Source organism: Staurois parvus, unplaced genomic scaffold (genome assembly GCF_062004578.1).
Source record: "Staurois parvus isolate SC_StPar_1 unplaced genomic scaffold, SC_StPar_1.0 ptg000544l, whole genome shotgun sequence".
NCBI classification, from domain to species: Eukaryota; Metazoa; Chordata; class Amphibia; order Anura; family Ranidae; genus Staurois; species Staurois parvus.
Window position 1 is genome coordinate 5,131,073 of NW_028318340.1, and position 17,993 is coordinate 5,149,065.

Genomic DNA, 17,993 nt, shown 5'->3' on the forward strand with positions numbered 1-17,993 from the left:
TTTAAGTCAAAGCACCCTTTACAGTTATGAACAATATTGAGGCACCCTTTAAAATTATGGACAGTTACAAGGCCCCATTCTAAATTGTAAAAAAACTATTCTAATAGTTTACCAACTGCAGTAACACCCACACATGTAGGACACTCAGTGTTAGAAGTGTTTTATTCTTCCAAAGCAAATACACTTTTACACACTGATACTGAACAGTATTCCAATGTTTCTCTTCTCCCTCAGTTTCTCTCCATCACCCAATTAATTTGACACCATTACTGACAAAGAGGGGCGGGGAGCGGAAAACAAGCATGCCGTGCAGGCGATCGACATCCTCCATATTAACTGATGGCATCATTGATTGTTAGGATGCTGGTGGCTAGAAGGCTGTAATGGTGCACAATGAAAACCTATGGCATTGTGGAACAAAAAGGCAGGCTTCTTGAATACAATTTTTGAGCAATTTTTTGGGCATTTTGCAAGGGCACCCCTGAAGAAACTTCAAGGCACCCTGGTTGAAAAAGGCTGCCTTAGATTGTAAGCTCCTTGAGGGCACTGATTGTTGTGAATGTACAATGTATATATGTAAAGAGCTGTATAAACGGTCGATGCTATATAAATATCTGCTATGAATAAATAATACTAAAATAAATACCAGGAGAAACCCCTCCATGATCTTTCCTCCAGTCTTTAAAATGTCAAAGTTTAGTTTCTGCATGCAACAACAGTCAATAATGTAGTTTGTACATACAACTAGGGACATTAATTATTGTACTTATTGTGTAATAAAATCACTCATTCTACAAATATAGCTAAATTATGTCAAAATAATACTGTGTGTAATGCATTATATTTATATATATATATAAATGTGTGTGTGTATATGTTTTCTTCCACTCACACAAACATTTAATTTTGCAGACAGATCTGATTTTTGTGCTGAGAGAGAAACGAATTTCCCAGCAAGCCGTTATATCTCACCAGGTGCATGGCTGAGCTTCGAGGCGGATGTGGCTCAATAAGCAACTGAGATGGCGTCTGTCCAAAATTCTGTATCTGTGCCTCCATGGCCTGCAGGGAGAGAGGAGTGATTGTCATAATCAATATGCATCAAAGAGATAGGTCAACACACTCCTTGACAATGCAAGCACATCCCAAGTCAGCCATGAAAGAAGTCCAGAAAATTCACCGGTGCTCTTCTCCCGGGCTGCAGACTCAGCCAAGTGTTAGTATTGCTGTAGACAAGCTTTGCTTTCTCTCAAGCATGCTTCACTTAACCAAACAACCATTTTACCAGAGGATCTAGGTTATCTGTGAATGTTAACCTGTGGTGACATGCAGCTTAAGACCGCGGAAATCTCTCCAAACTCTCGCAAACCACACGTGTACAAGTTAATTATAATAATTTGTGTCCACACCATTATCTTGTGTAAATATACCTTCACAAACTCCCCAGTAAGAAGGAAAGTATAGGAGTTTCTTATAAAATAAGCTTCAGGAATCTTAAATAAAAAAAAAAGAGTAACAGTTGCATTAAATCACACAATAGAATATAGGAGTACAGCAAATGGTCTGTACAATGCTGCACTACAATGCTTAATATTACAAGTAGCAAGGCAATCTTAAAGTGGAACTAAACCCATCGATGTACCCTTTTTCCAAAACAGTTACATTCAAGGCATCCCGTGAATGATAACTGTTGCAGTTGCTTTTTGCTCTCAACTGAAATATCAAGCTATCAAATGGCTGGTGTCATAACTGATCACATGCGCAGTGCTATGGCAACTGCAGATCAAACAGAAGCTAAGATGGCAGCTTCCTTCGCTACAAAGAATAGAAGGATTTTGTTCCATTTTAACGGAAGCATAAATTTTCATGCATGTTTTTAGCCAATAAAGTGGACCATCCACTACATACAAAGTGTGCTTTTTAAATGTGGCCCACCTCCCCTTGTTGAATTGCTAAATAACAATTGAAAAACACCTGTAGGGGAAAAAAGTTAAATAATATACTCACCTTGCAGCTGCTGTAGTGTGGATGGTGACTTCATCTTCCTGCCAATGAGTACTTGCAAGAAGACACAACACAATGCTGAGACTGACTTCTTAGCTAGATATGAGCTACTCCACATTCCTCAAATTACACCAGAAGGAGAACGATATCACTCTTGCTGTGGCAGGCCACATTTAAGACGTGGACCTTGCTTTTTAGGTGCAAGGACTGATTTACTATTAGTAATAACATTGAAAGCATGTAGAGTAATAATTTCAATGGTACTGTTCAGACCACAATACTGTCGTTTAGGGACGGACACTTAAAGTGCACCAATGTCAAAAACAAGCACGTCAATGAAGGGTATCTATGTGTACAGCAGCAACAGAGCTCAACAATAATACAATTTTCATTAATTCTTTCCTTGCAATCTGGAGTAATCTGCCCTGAAAAGCTCATTCTACTATAGACATGTACTTGATTGATCAGTTTCCTCACAATGACACCATCAACTGTTTCCACAAACAGTGACAAAGCTGTGTTGTCCACAACCTGACTCTCTAAATGCATTGTCTTCTTGTGAGGTCACCAGGAGAAATGAGATCTAGCAAGCCTGGGTGGACTCCTGAGTGCACTGGACCCTGCAAAAGGTGCCCTACCAAATAAATGAACTGAAAGTGAAATGCCTGGTAAACCCCTTGTAGTGTTAAACGCACTCCAGAGCCACAGATAGATACAAAAACCTTGTATAAAAGGTTGACCTAGGTTGGTGACTTGAAGTTTTGGAACTAAAGGGTTGGGGTGACCAGCAGGTAACTAGCATTTGCAGCCTCTCTTGAAAGGTTTCCTTTAAGCACAAATACAATGTTTTATAAATAGCATTGGCAATTGCTGATTGATTTTGTACTTAATTTGCTGCCTTCAAATCATTTAAATTCAGCTAAAGATCTGTGGCCATCAAGGAATCAGTTGTATATTTCACTATTTTTTAACAAATAAGAAATGTGACATTCCATTATCACATTATCACCAGAGATCAAAATATGAATGACATAGTCTGAGGAGGACACTAATGTCTCCCAAAAGAGCAGGCAAAAACAACAGTTAGGTCAGCCAAAAAACTGTCCACGAATATCCTAAAGCTAGCCATAGAAGGTTCGATTCTTGGCAGGTTTGGCAGGGACCGGCCGAGGTTCGAACCATGTATGGACAGGCTGATTGTACCCAAGTGATTGATCAACTTGGGTACAAACCAGTCTGTCGGCTTTTAGTGGCTATTATGGTTGCTAGTAGTAATCACTGTATTCTCCTAGCGGGGATAGCTCCCCCTGCTGGGAGAACACAATGGCTCCGTGGGAAGGATTACCCCATCAACACTGACTGTGGTTATAGGAAAGAAAATCGCTCCATCTATCGCTGGCTTAAGATGAATTTAAAGAAATTTGATAGAGAGAACGGAAAATAAGGGGCAACAGAGATCTCCACAACGGGCTCCACACCACGAATGCTAGTTAAAAGAGTCATACTGGATCCACAAGCACCACATTGAATCATATTTATCTTGTGTGTCAGACAGAGATAACGCAAAGATTCCTGGTAATAGCACTAAGATATTCTTTATACAGGCCAGGGGCGGACAGACCATTTGGAAACTCGGGCACTGCCCGAGGGCTCAGGGTTTGTAGGGGGCCCTATGAGATACCCCTGGTACCTTTTTCATAGGCTTTTTTGAGTTTGGGCAAGAACACAGGGGCCCCATGAGTTGTCAGTCCGCCCCTGATACAGGATGTAACCAAAACCAATTTTTCTATAAAAAGCTTAGCAAAATCTGGCTAATATAAGCAAAAGTATTTACTGGACATGTACCATTGCTGTTTCTAACATAAGATCTTTATCTACACATATGAGAACAGGATGTGATCTGTGTTTCCTTTTCACCTGCAAAATACCTCAAATGCAGGTCCGGCTATTCCCCACTACATCCAAGGGGGATTATAGGGCAATACCAGTTTATTTCACTAGTTAATACCGCTTGAAATGCTCCAATTTTCAGAGTAGTGAGATCATTAGTTGCAATTATTTGTATCAGCAGACACTGAGAAAGAGGTATATTTGCACATTAATAAATTAGACTTTGAAGCTATCACCAAGTATAGGCAGCAAATGTTTAAATCGGTATTAAACCCAAAACCAAAAATTTTATTTATTACAGCTTACCAATCATTAGATGTGGTAGCTGCATTAGTTTTCCTTTCTTTTTAGGCTTCTTCCCTTCTGTTTTCACCTGCTGATCTGGCCAGTAACATACCTCCTGTATTAGAGTGCCCTGACTCTGGATGAATGAGCACAGGAGGCACAGCTGGCAGCAGTACTATTCATCTGGGAAAAGGGCAGTGTTAGATGTCCTAGCAGTTTTAGACTAACAAATTGAAGCCAAACTCAGGATCACAATTTATAATCAGTTACAGCAAACTATTTTTTTTTCCTTTTGGGATAAAGGTTTTACATGAATAAGTAAAAGCTGATCATTGTAAATTAGATTAGATTCAACTTTATTGTCATTGTGCAAAGTACATGTAAATACCCCTGCCAGTGGTAAATGGTTTGTCTCATTCCTGTAAATTTTTACAATCTGCAAGATAGTTTGTTCTTTTGAAAAAAAACAGACTTACTTGCCAGATCACCAGATGAATTTAGAAGAAAGGAAGTCTAAAAATGAAAACTAATGCAGCCATCACAGCTAAGAATTGGTAAGCTGTAATAGTAATAAAGGTTTACTTTTGGGTTTAATACTGCTTTAAATACAGACATTAAAACTAATTTCTGCCTAATATGGATTTTCTTCTGCAAAAGAATGGCACTATTACTGACATAATATCATATATGTCCATATTTATATATACAGTATAAAATCTCTATTTGTTACTATGTGCCAAAATATATTTACTTGCACCTTCCGATTCAACCTTCATAAGATTGTGTTATGTTTATTTAAAAGTGGCTTATTAGAAAATGTAAAACTAATACCAAAGGAATTAATGTTTTTAGAAAGTGCCAAAAAAAAAAAAAAACACCTTACATCTAACAAGGCCATTCCCAGTCCCCAGAGGATGAATGTACGGAAAATTCTTGGTGAAAAATAATGTCTGCTACAGCCTGTCACTACATTGGCAGTAATAAACAGCGAAGTGTTACTACAGTGAGACTGCAATTACAGACCTCACCATGTGTCCAAGTGAAGAGCTCTCAACCCTTCAATTATTGCTAATATCATCATATGTCCTCTCACACCATGACATAGATGCCTGCCAAACAAAGCAATCCCTAAAACAACATAACCCGAAAACTAGTTTCAAATACATAATTCTCTACAAAGGATTAAATATGTTCTACTTAAATTAAACATAGAAAGTGAAAGGCCACATATCAAATATCTAATCTGTCTAAGGATTTGTAAAAAGAACATTTTTTAGGTTACTGTTTTGTTTGTTTTACTCTATTACCACATTTGTCAGACAAATTGACACTATGTGCCAGGCTGAAGTATTACATTGTGATGACTAGCACACCTTAGAGCAGTTTCTCAACCTCTTTGCAGTCAAGGCACCCTTTAAAATTAAGGACAATGTTAAGGCACCCTTTAAAAGTAAGACAGGCCCGAGGCACCCTTAAAAATTATGGACAGTATTGAGGCACCCCATTGTAAAATGTGAAAACTATTCTAGTAGTTTTCTATAATGCAGCAACATTCACACATGTTGGACACCCAACATTAGAGGTGATTTATTCTTCCAAAGTAAATACACTTTTGCACCCTGGTACTGACTAGTATTCCAATGTTTCTCTTCTCCCTCAGTTTTTCTCCAGCACTGAGCTAATGTGACCCCAGCACTGATGGAGAGGGGTAAATTAGGAAGCTGTGCAGGCAGCTGACGTCCTCCTTATCAACTGATTATGTCATTGGTTGTCAGGATTCTAATGGCTAGAAGGTTGTATCCAGGGGCGGACTGACCATTTGGAAACTCGGGCACTGCCCGAGGGCACGGGGTCAGTAGAGGGCCCCATGAGATGCCCCTGGTACCTTTTTCATAGGCTTTTTTGAGTTTGGGCAAGGACACAGGGGCCCCATGATCCCCTATTGCCCGGGGGCCCCATGAGTTGTCAGTCCGCCCCTGGTTGTAATGGTGCACAAGGAAAACCTGTGACTTTCTGTAATGAAAAGGCAGGCTTATTCCACCCACTGGCTTTTTTAGACATTTTGCCAAGGCACCCCTGAAAAAACCTCAAGGCACCATGGTTGAGAAAGGCGGCCTTAGAGGCATAGCTAGCTGGATTGTGGGAGAAGATAGGGATCTTCTTTAGTCATAGAAACAAAGTTTCACTAAATGGAGAGCTATGAAACCAGTAAAGCTGGTCATAGACTGATCGAAATGTGGCCGGTTCTTCAGGGACTAGCCGAACTTTGATCCGTCTATTGCTTGTCAGAAAATTTTTGTTCGATCAGCGCTGCAGACAACTGGCTGCAGAGCTGATCAGTGTACTCTAATAGTGGAGGAGTCCCTGTTGTCAGAATACAATTCCTTTATCCACCTCGCTTGCGTGGATGGGGGAACCAGTTTGTTTTTAATCGATCAGCTCGCTGACTAATAAAAAAACCCAACTGACCCAGCTTAAAGGTATCCAGAGATATAGTATGAGTATGATTTGAAGTTTAGCAGGATTGGCAGTGATCACATGTCTGTGATTGTCATGTGACTGTGACAGATACCACCAGTCAGCTGATTGTTAAAACAGAACCTTGACTGGTCAACTAAAAGCACTTCAGTAATGTCTTTTGGGAATAAATGTATCTGATTTTCTGTGGCCCTTAGTCAGTACTAATAAACACTGCATATTTATAAAGCATACCAATGTACATTACAAATGTGTTTAGAACTTTTGTGACAATGAAAGAAAAAAGGGGAAGGAAGAATAGAGCCCGATAATATGCTCTCTTAAAGTCATGTGACCGCTGGCCTCCAATCACAGAATATTCTCTACAGTGCTAGTCAGACAGAATTCTATTGGACACCACAAGATCTATGTAGGCCCTTACATTTTATATATAAATGCAGGCATGGTGAGTAATATAGGGCTCAATGAATAAGACCCTTTGTTACCAAAATAATGCCATCAGAGCCACACCAAAGTGCAATATTCCCAATAATGGGCCCTGCCTTCCTGATCACAAGATGAGTATGCAGCATGAGAGGTACTGTCAGAGCCCAACCTGTTCAAAGGAGTCTTGTACTGCAATTGGATTTTCCTTAACTTGGAGTTCAGGACAGTCCTAGATCATCCAAACACATCAGCCATCACTGATTCCTAAAACTTCTGCTCTTTTGAAAACATCAATATTTTGGAACGGTATACAATTTTACAGTTTTTTTTCTTACTTCTACTAACCTAAAATTCCTGGAGTTTTTAAAGATATTCCAGGGAGGCCACCGATTACCATTGTAATAAAATTCAGAAACTGTTGGTTACATTACACTGAAGTACAAAGGTTCAAACCAGTGCATGTTATGTATTGTTGCATAAGATTTGAGTTGTGGGTAATACTGTTGGCACCCTCCCATGTAATCTCTGAAAATCAAAGGAGCTGGGAGGACAGCACCAATCAGATGTGGCCAATATTTGGGTATTCTGACAGCCGTGGGTGCTGGCTGACAATCCAATAGCCTGCAGGAGAGATTTATCTATCCACAAATGGGAATTGATAAATTGTCAGGCTAAACGAGAGAAATCCTACAGTGTATGGCCAGTTTAACCATGTAGGAAAATCTTCTTACACATGCAAACAGGCCCGTGGATAGCAATAAAACCCTTACAAAATGCTACCCAATCTAAAAAAAAGTTTTAGGCAGACTTCCACCAAATAATACTGTTGCCTCTAAAAGAGACTGTGCTTTTTTTTTTTTTAAGTAGAAATATAGGCAAGTCTTTTTTTTTCATTTTGGATAGAGCAAAGGAAGGTTATACCCATTTTTTTCCGCCATCTGTGTACAGGACGTGAGAGAAAATTCCTACAAATTAAGGGAATCCCTTAAGGACCCCCAGGTCACCTGAAATAGTGTCCCCATTGGAAGATTTCCCCTCTATTACTTTTCTGGGGACAAATGGTAAGCAGAACAAATAGAGAGGGTGAATCTCCTTAACGGGGGGCACAGGCAGCAATAAAAACTGACAGGGGTCCTAATCCACCTCCACTCTATCCAAAACTAAGAAAAAAGTCTTACCTTTAGTTATACGTTAAGGCAATTAACCACTTGCCCGCTGCTTTATAGCAGAAATACTGGTACAAGGCGGCAGGGCTGCGCAAAATCACACACATATATATATACAGTCAGATCCATAAATATTGGGACATCAACAAAATTCTAACATTTTTGGCTCTATACACCACCACAATGAGACCAAGATCAACTTGTACCAGAGTGATGGGAAGAGAAGAGTATGGAGAAGGAAAGGAACTGCTCATGATCCTAAGCATACCACCTCATCAGTGAAGCATGGTGGTGGTAGTGTCATGGCGTGGGCATGTATGGCTGCCAATGGAACTGGTTCTCTTGTATTTATTGATGATGTGACTGCTGACAAAAGCAGCAGGATGAATTCTGAAGTGTTTCGGGCAATATTATCTGCTCATATTCAGCCAAATGCTTCAGAACTCATTGGACGCCGCTTCACAGTGCAGATAGACAATGACCCAAAGCATACTGCAAAAGCAACCAAAGAGTTTTTAAAGGGAAAGAAGTGGAATGTTATGCAATGGCCAAGTCAATCACCTGACCTGAATCTGATTGAGCATGCATTTCACTTGCTGAAGACAAAACTGAAGGGAAAATGCCCCAGGAACAAGCAGAAACTGAAGACAGTTGCAGAAGAGGCCTGGCAGAGCATCAGCAGGGATGAAACCCAGCGTCTGGTGATGTCTATGCACGATGTTGAAAGGTTATTTCGGCCAGGATTCTCACCAAGGCAGGTTGAGGGGCTCCGGGGTACGTGTTTGATACAGAGGAAAGTGGATTTTCACTTTCCTCATTTGTTTATAAGGTCCATTTTGGGACCTGGAGCCTGGAGATTTCAAAGCGATTTGCGAGGGATGAAATCTCCAATCCTGGGACCAGGTTTTGGGAATGGCCAGGAGACTGATTGGGCAGGTGTGCCTCACTCTCTTCTAGAGTCAGGACCAGGGTTCTGGGCTCCACCCCGGCAGATGGAGTCAGGAGGACTTCATCCTGGCAGACAGGAGGTCTCTGCCTTGGAGTCAGGAGGGCTTCACCAAGGAGACTAGCTGTGTGCTAGTGGCCAGCTGTGTGCGAGAGCCATATTTTAGAAAGAGTCTGTAGGAGACAGACATAAAACTGTGTAGAAGCCAGGAGGCTGAATTTTCATCTGCATGTGTTTGATGGTGGATACCCCTGCGTGGGAAGCTTTATGGAACTTTTTCAGGGAAAGCTGACAGGGGAGAGACCTGTGTGTAAACAACACAAGTCTTTCTCCTGTCAGCATGGACATGCTGTGTTGAATCTCTCTGCCGCCGTCATTACTAGTATAAAAAAAATAAAATTCCAGTATATATACTTCCATTTGTAGACACTATACCTTTTACGTAAACCAATTAATTTACATGTACTGGGATTTTTTTTAGCAAAGGCATGTAGCACAATACATTTTGGCCTAAATTTATGATGAAATTTGATTTTTTTAAATTTTTTATTGGATATGTTTTATAGCAAAAAGTCAAACATATATATTTTTTTTGTTTATAGTGCAAAAAATAAAAAACGTAGAGGTGATCAAACACCACTGAAAGAAAGCTCTATTTGTGGGGGGAAAAAATGACAAATGCATTTATGTACAGTGTTGACCGTGCAATTGTCAGTTAAAGTAAAGCAGTGCCATATCGCAAAAAATGGCCTGGTCAGGAAGGGGGGTAAATCCTCTGGAGGGTAAGTGGTCAAACCTATAAATTAGGTTTAAATAGTTCCATCAAATCTGGTACTGCAGTACAAGGCAATGGAGTAAACTCTCTAAGCAGTACCCAGAGCTGCTGTTAGTTTAGCAGTGGTAAATATTCCAGTTTTGTTTCTTGTCATAGACCATATGTAAATCTCCAGATGCTAAATGGCAACAAGCAAAATCTGACCATGTTTGTATAGGGGATAATTCAAAGGCTTGTACAAGCATATTAGAACAAAATGGATAATAAAATATTTATAGAACTGCTTTTTTTCCCTGCCTTTTTTTTCCCAAAAATCTAGAAAGGATAACATGGAATTAAAGTAAATGCAAAGCCTAACTAAATGACATTTTTTTGCTAAAGCATTGAGTAAAAAACGACAAATTTTTTTTTAATACCATTTTTTGCCCTTTTATTACCTTGTTATATCTCAGCACTGATGATCTCCTGCAGGCTCACTTTGGGGTTGATTTACTATTTGCTGCAGCTTCTAATGTCAGCTTGTTCAATTAAAGCGATTCTAAAAGGTACCTTTTTTAAAATAACAAACATGTTATACTTCCCTGTGCAATGGTTTTGCACAAAGCAGCCCTGATCCTCCTGTCCAGGGGTTCCCTGCCTGCGTTCCTGGCTCTTCCTCTTCAGTGAGTGCCCTCAATAGGAAGCTGCTTCCTATGGGTGCACTTGTGCAGACTCGCTACTGAGCCCTGCTGTCTATGTCCATAGACACAGACAGCGGAGAACACTCCCTCATCATAGGGTTTGGTTGACAGCAGCAGAAGCCAAAGTCTCCTGCTGCTATCAATCTGCACTGTGGGGAAAGAGAAAGAGAAGGGAGACGCTGCTCTCATGCACTTTGCTGGATCGAGATCGGCTCAGGTAAGTATATGGTGCTGAGGAGGAAATGTTTTTGTACAGAAGGTTTTTTTTTTATCTTAAAGCATTACTAAGCCCACAACAGTAAAATCAGTCTGTATATGCAGTAAAGCATGCTTGTTATACTCACTGTGGAACCTAAGGGGTTAATCCTCTGCATTGTGTAAAAAGGCCATTTGATCCTCTCTTCTCTGCCCCTCCTCTTGTTCAAATGTCCACGTCTTAACTCCTCATAAGACAGACTGAACCATAGCCATTCTGCACATGCTCAGTTTAGTGTGTATTGCTAGTTTTTTTTTCCTTGGGAGAGCGCATGTGATCAGCACAGGGCCAACACTGTCCAGACAGAGGTCAGGGGTTTTACATCCTCCTAGAGCAGAAAGAAAACTCCTCCTACAAGCTTTAACCAGTGCTCTGCTGAACACTGATAGAAGTCCCAAGACTGCTCTAACTGCTGATGAGAAAAGGTATTTAGTAGTTTATATTTACTAAAATAATTGTATTTCCATGTTCTGTGTACTGTGGGAAACCAGATATAGTGATTGCAGGGTCCTGGGTTTTGTCACACATTAATGCAAATAATGCATTAACCACATGCCTACAGAGCACTTATACCCCCTTCCTTACCAAGCCAATTTTCAGCTTTCAGCGTTGTCGCACTTTGAATAACAATTGCACGGTCATGCAACATTATAACCATATGAAACGTGTATCATTTTTTCCTCACAAATAGAGCTTTCTTTTGGTGGTATTTACTCGTCGCTGGGTATTTTACTTTTTGCGCTATATACAAAAAATTAGCAAAACATTTGAAAAAAAAAAAAAAGTTTCTTTGTTTCTATTATAAACTTTTGCAAACAGGTAATTTTTCTACTTCACTGATGTGCGTTGATGAGTTGATGTGCGTTGATGAATCTGCACTGATAGGCAGCACTGTTGGGCACTGATAGGCGGCATTGATGGGCACTGATGGGCAGCACTAATGAGGTGGCACTGATGATTGGTACTGATAGTCGGTACTGACTGGCGGCACTGCTGGACACTGACTGGAGGCACTGCTGGGTGGCACTGACTGGCTGCACTGCTGGGTGGCACTGACTGGCTGCACTGCTGGGTGGCACTGATGGGCACTGCTGGGTGGCACTGCTGGGCACAGGTGGGTGGCACTGCTGGGCACTTGTGGGCGGAACTGGTGGGTGGCACTGCTGGGCACCAATCATCAGGGCACTGATTATCAGTGATCCTGATGATCGGTGCAGATCCCTGCTCTGACAACTGCCGGTTCTCGGCAGTACTTTCCTCATGCTGTGACAGCGTGAGGAAAGTGCAGCCGAGAACCGGCAATTGCATTTCCCGGTGATCAGTGTGTCATTGGACACGGCTGATCACGTGGTAAAAGGCCGCTGTGATTGGCCATTTACCACATCACATGATCAGCTGTGTCCATAAGACACAGCGATCACAGAAATCGCCAGGGGGGCACCCCCCGGAGGCACACAGGAGAGTGTGTTCTGGGGGGATGTCATATGACACCCTCCCATAATTGGCCGACCGCAGTACAGTCATCATTCGGCTATCTGCAGTCGGCAACTAGTTAAAGTAAAAAAAATTTGCCTTTAGAACCATTTTAAGCTTTGAGAAAAAAAATGGAAGGTTTCTATGCAGAGCTGCACCAGATTTTGCACATCAACCCCTTTATGTCTACATGCATTCACTCCGGCAGTGGCTGCATGCTATTCAGTAGGGCACATTTCCTGATGGTGAGGACAGTGGACCATGCGACGCAATTTGTGTTAGCTTGTTTTTTTTGCTGTCCCCATGGATCACAATTGGGGGAAGGAATAAAAATGCCTGATAAAGGACCTTCATGGCAGGATCACCAGGTATTATTGTGGTGAAAAATGCATATTTAAAACTATTAACAAATGTCTCTTGAAAGTTCATTAATGCTAAAGATTTTAGGGACTGAGTTTATATATATATACGTTAAAATTAAGTCAATTTTGGAAAATTTCAAGGGCACCCATACCTACAATGAGAAAAAGTGAATGCAGAGTTCTGTTGTAAACCAGTTACACCAGACACGAGCCAACAGTGAAATGAAGAGTGCAGCCTAATGGGCTGGAACTGCATTCTTTACAAATACACAATAGATATGCCCAGAGGAAATGTGACAGGATTATGATGTCCCTTTTGTGGTAAAGACAATTCCAAATAATATCTAATACTCCACATAATTGATGTTTACATATTAGAAAGAGATACAGGCTTTGTATCCAGAGTGTTCTGTCATGTTTCACCACAGGAGCAGACAGTCATTGTAAAGTTCATTATAAATTACAGCTTTACAACAGCAATATGAGTTAAGCTGTCATAATGTTCTCAGCCAGAGATCCCATGCTGTCAAAGAGTGTCAATTTTTAATCTGACACAAGGAAGAATATTATCTGTTCCTCTGACCTTCTGATATTTTAATGCTATAATTGCTGTGCTTAGTGGAGCAGCCATGATTTCACCTGTCAAGAAAGAATGAATCAATAGCCTCGAGCTCCTCTTCACGGTGTAACATTGGCTTTGGTGTATGTGTTTCATTAAACAGAAAGCTAATGCTCTCTACACACCTGTATGAAGACATTTCATTGACTCAGAAATGGGTGTGAGAAAATCTGCTTTGAATATATAGAACGCTGTATTTTTTGTTAATAAGTGATGAGGCAAAGTAGGCATATGTAATAAAATTGAAGGTGTTCATTACATGGACTTCACAATGGCCTTAGTGCACACGTCAGCAATCTGTCATTTCCCATGGGTTAATCTCTGAAGCTGTGAACTTTGAATGTACTTCAGCCTTTCACCTATGACCCACCTGTGATGAGCTACGTTCACCGCAAACCATTATTACCTAACACTTGAGAAGCATTGGGTGTTGGCGTCCACTTTCCCTGGCTGCACCTATGCATCCTACTGTTGGGAGTCAGCAATGAATAAAAGACTAACCAACAAAGCAGATAGTATTCAATGAGCCCTGATCAGATAAAACTACTGACTGTACAAGGCTAAAGCTAAACCTAAGATTGGTTAAACACACCGAGATCAGGTGACTTCCATGTTTCTCAGATTGGGCGAAGTGTAAGGTGCAACGGGCTACATTTACCATGACGGCACTCAAAGATCAATGTCTACTGTAGGGTAAGGGCCTGTGCAGATTGCAAAAGCAGCCTATTAAAGGATACGTTCACCTTTTGGTAAAAAAAAAAAAATGCACTTTTTTACAGGTAAAAAGAATGTGCATTTATTATTTTTTTTTGCTGGAGGAGCCTGTAAAGCATTACAGTATATCAAGTATAGCGATTCAATGAATTACCATGGCACTCCATAATGCCTTGGTAGTTCATTGAGAACTACAAGCCGACAGGGGACTGTGAATGAGTGATGCGGCTGGGCAGGAGCACAGCAAGGCCATGTTTTTTTAAAATTTGACAGCCAACCGGGGGGCGGTCGAGGGGGGAAGATTCCCTGCTAGCTGTCAAAGCGGGGGATCGGCACGAAGCATGAGAGCCGGTGCTTTCATAACATGTTGCACCCTGAATATGGGTGTAACGTGTAACATGTTATGAAAGGTGAGCTTATCCTTTAAAGCCGCATTAAACTCAAAAACAAACATTTATTACATTGCAGATTACCAATTCTTAGATGTGATGGCTGCATTGGTTTTCTTTCTTTCTTCGATTTTCATCTGGTGATCCAACCAGTAAGTCTGCTGTTTTTCAAAAGAACAAGCTCTCTTGCAGTTAAAGGAAAGAGACAAACCATTTAACATTGTCAGGCGTGCTTACAATGAGCAGCTTTGATTTATGAAAAACCTTAATCCCAAGAGGAAAAAAACAACTGTTTGCTGTAAATGCTTATAAAGTATTAGCTGGAGTTTCGCTTAAAGCAGTGGTCTCCAAACTGCAGCTAATGGGCTGGATGTGGCAATCTGCTTGCCTTTATCTGGCCCTTGATGCACCAATCCATCCACTGACACCAATGATGGGGCACTATTACTTCCACTGACACCAGTGCTGGAGCACCATACCACCCACAGATACCAATGATGGGGTACTATTCCTCCACTAAATACAACAGTGGGGAACCATTCCTCTCACTGATACCAACAGTGGGGAACCATTCCTCCCACTAATACCAGCAGTGGAGCACTATTTCTCCCACCAATACCAGGGCATCTTCTAATCCCACTGGCTACATTCTGGCCCCCTAAAACCAGAAGGACAGTTAAATGGCCCTTTTCTTAGAACGTTTGTTTACATTTGCGGTGCCCTCTAAAAAGAAATCTGCAGCGGATTGCTCATCGGAGGGCATTCAACGGATGGTGATAAGGTATTATGTTGCCTCCTCACTGCCCAGTTTAACCCCTAAAAACCCACACCAAGTCTTTATACAGCCTAAAAGTACAGAATGCAAAAATTATGTGAGAGTCAAAAAGAGTAGCAGCATGTGTCCCATTCAGGTGAATGCAAGTGTACAATCCAAACGCACTTGTTTCGTGCATTAAAAATGGCTGTGTGTATAAGTGGGTGCTGCTGCGACCGTCGACTGGAATTGAACAGAATCAGCAAGGGAGAATGTCACCAGCACACCGAGGATCACCAATATGGGTCCACAAGTTTTAATGAACGATCACATAGATACAGCAAGGCAACGTTTCGGAGTCCCGCAGGACCCCTTCATCAGGCATGTGACCACATGCTTGCAAGAATCTGAAACGTTGCCTTGCTGTAACTATGTAATCGTTCATTAAAACTTTTGGACCCATATTGGTGTTCCTCAGTCTCAGTGTGCTGGTGACATTCTCATTTGCCGATTCAGGTGAATGGGTCATGTTTGGCGGGTGGTACTGCAGGGAAAACATGACAGCTGGGATAATTTTTGGTGCACCATGATGTAAAGCATTGTGGCATATATATACATATATATATTATATTTTACACACATACCTTTGACCACTGCGCTTAAGTGGGGGGGGGGGGGCTCAGCCACATGTGTTTATTGCCCCCAACTGCATGTCTAAATGAGGTCTTACTTCACCTATACCCAACACTCGCTAAGGTAGTCTCCACAGCACAAAGGAATGACTATGATATGTGTTGTGTGAACTTAAAGGCCACAAAACAATCACTTCCTTGGGTGGCATCACTTTAATGGTGTGGAATAAGAAGAATAAAGAGAAAAAGGAGCTCAGGTGCTGGTGAAGGCCTCAATACATTACACAGATCTCACTGGAATAACAGCCCATTACTGCAGCAATGCACAAGGAGTGGAATTTACAGTACGAAACGTGGAGCACATGGACTCTGGAAAACAAATGCAAACTAATGTAATGTATTCTAGTCTCTATGTTTTGATAGGATGCTGCCCACCCTACTAGGGCACATAATTAACAATGAAAAGATGATTACACTGTTCACAATTACATTGCTTTTCAAGGCCTCTATGCACTTGCACATTATGTTTGTCTCCTAGAACTAGAAATATAACAAGTCCACAGCCTGGCAATGTATAAATGATTGCATGTTTTACATACAGCAGATGGCAGATATCTGGGGGAATGGAGAATGAAGAGAGTGTCTTCTACATCTCAGCACAACTCATCTAGCAGCTGTTGCTCTTTTTGACTCTCACTTCGTATTTGCATAGTCTACTTTAAGGCAGGATCAAGACTTGCATGACTGTTTTACATGTAGAGTAACCCTTTAAACATATATCGTAAATAGAATTCTGCAAACCCCCATTGCAACAGCAGATATAACAATAAATGTATTGGTAGCATTTTAACTGCATTGACTAAAGTGACCTATAACTATAACCATATAGTGTAATTCATTTCTAATCCTGTCTAGAAAATGAAATTTGATTGGAGCCATTACTGGAATCAAGTATTTACGGTATAACAAGATAGATCCAGACATGTATTTTAAAATTGATTATTAAATATTAAATCTTAACTCCAGTTAGCAATAAAAAAAAAGTATGCAGTTCCCACACACAACACACAGAAAGAGTTAATGCTCAGTTAGTCTGGGCTCTAGGGCAATAGTGGCTATTTTCCTGATATAGGGGGTTTCAAGAACGACCCCTGAAATCGCTAGAGGCCCGCACCTAAAAATGAGTGAATGCAATGCTAAAGAAAGTTGTCAAGGACAGCAAACATGCAACAAGAGAGACTAAAGAAATGCACATGAGATGGTCAGAGACTACAAATAGGCTGTAAGAGTTGTTGGTGACTGGGGACATACAGGTGAAACTCAAAAAATTACAATATCGTGCAAAAGTTCATTTATTTCAGTAATGCAACTTAAAAGGTGAAACTAATATACGAGATGGACTCATTACATGCAAAGCAAGATAGTTCAAGCCGTGATTTGTCATATTTGTGATGATTATGGCTTACAGCTCATGAAAACCCCAAATCCACAATCTCAGAAAATTAGAATATTGTGAAAAGGTGTAATGTTCTAGGCTCAAAGTGTCCCACTCTAATCAGCTAATTAAGCCATAATACCTGCAAAGGGTTCCTGAGCCTTTAAATGGTCTCTCAGTCTGGTTCAGTAGGAATCACAATCATGGGAAAGACTGCTGACCTGACAGTTGTGCAGAAAACCATCATTGACACCCTCCATAAGGAGGGAAAGCCTCAAAAGGTAATTGCAAAAGAAGTTGGATGTTCCCAAAGTGCTGTATTAAGTGCACATTAATAGAAAGTTATGTGGAAGGCAAAAGTGTGGAAGAAAAAGGTGCACAAGCAGCAGGGATGACCGCAGCCTGGAGAGGATTGTCAGGAAAAGGCCATTCAAAAGTGTTGGGCACTTTCACAAGGAGTGGACTGAGGGTGGACTGAGGCTGGAGTCAGTGCATCAAGAGCTACCACACACAGACAGACCCTGGACATGGGCTTCAAATGTCGTATTCCTCTTGTCAAGCCGCTCCTGAACAACAAACAATGTCAGAAGCGTCTTACCTGGGCTAAAGAAAAACAGACCTGGTCTGTTGCTCAGTGGTTCAAAGTCCTCTTTTCTGATGAGAGCAACTTTTGCATCTCATTTGGGAACCAAGGACCCAGAGTATGGAG

At 41.0% G+C, this 17,993-nt stretch overlaps 1 protein-coding gene across 6 annotated transcripts in view; it reads right to left on the reverse strand.

Annotated features, from left to right (window-relative positions):
- The window catches only part of NBEA (neurobeachin), an 881,324-nt gene that overhangs the window by 54,360 nt on the left and 808,971 nt on the right, over positions 1–17,993 (reverse strand). For 4 of the 6 annotated variants that reach the window (XM_089690860.1, XM_089690861.1, XM_089690859.1 and 1 more), the window contains 2 exons: positions 1,431–1,493; positions 973–1,062 (listed from right to left, as the gene is read on the reverse strand). In XM_089690860.1, the coding sequence (XP_089546986.1) occupies positions 973–1,062; positions 1,431–1,493 (153 nt within the window). The remainder of the gene's footprint in view (positions 1–972; positions 1,063–1,430; positions 1,494–17,993) is intronic. The other 2 variants (XM_089690864.1, XM_089690862.1) reach the window with 1 other exon arrangement.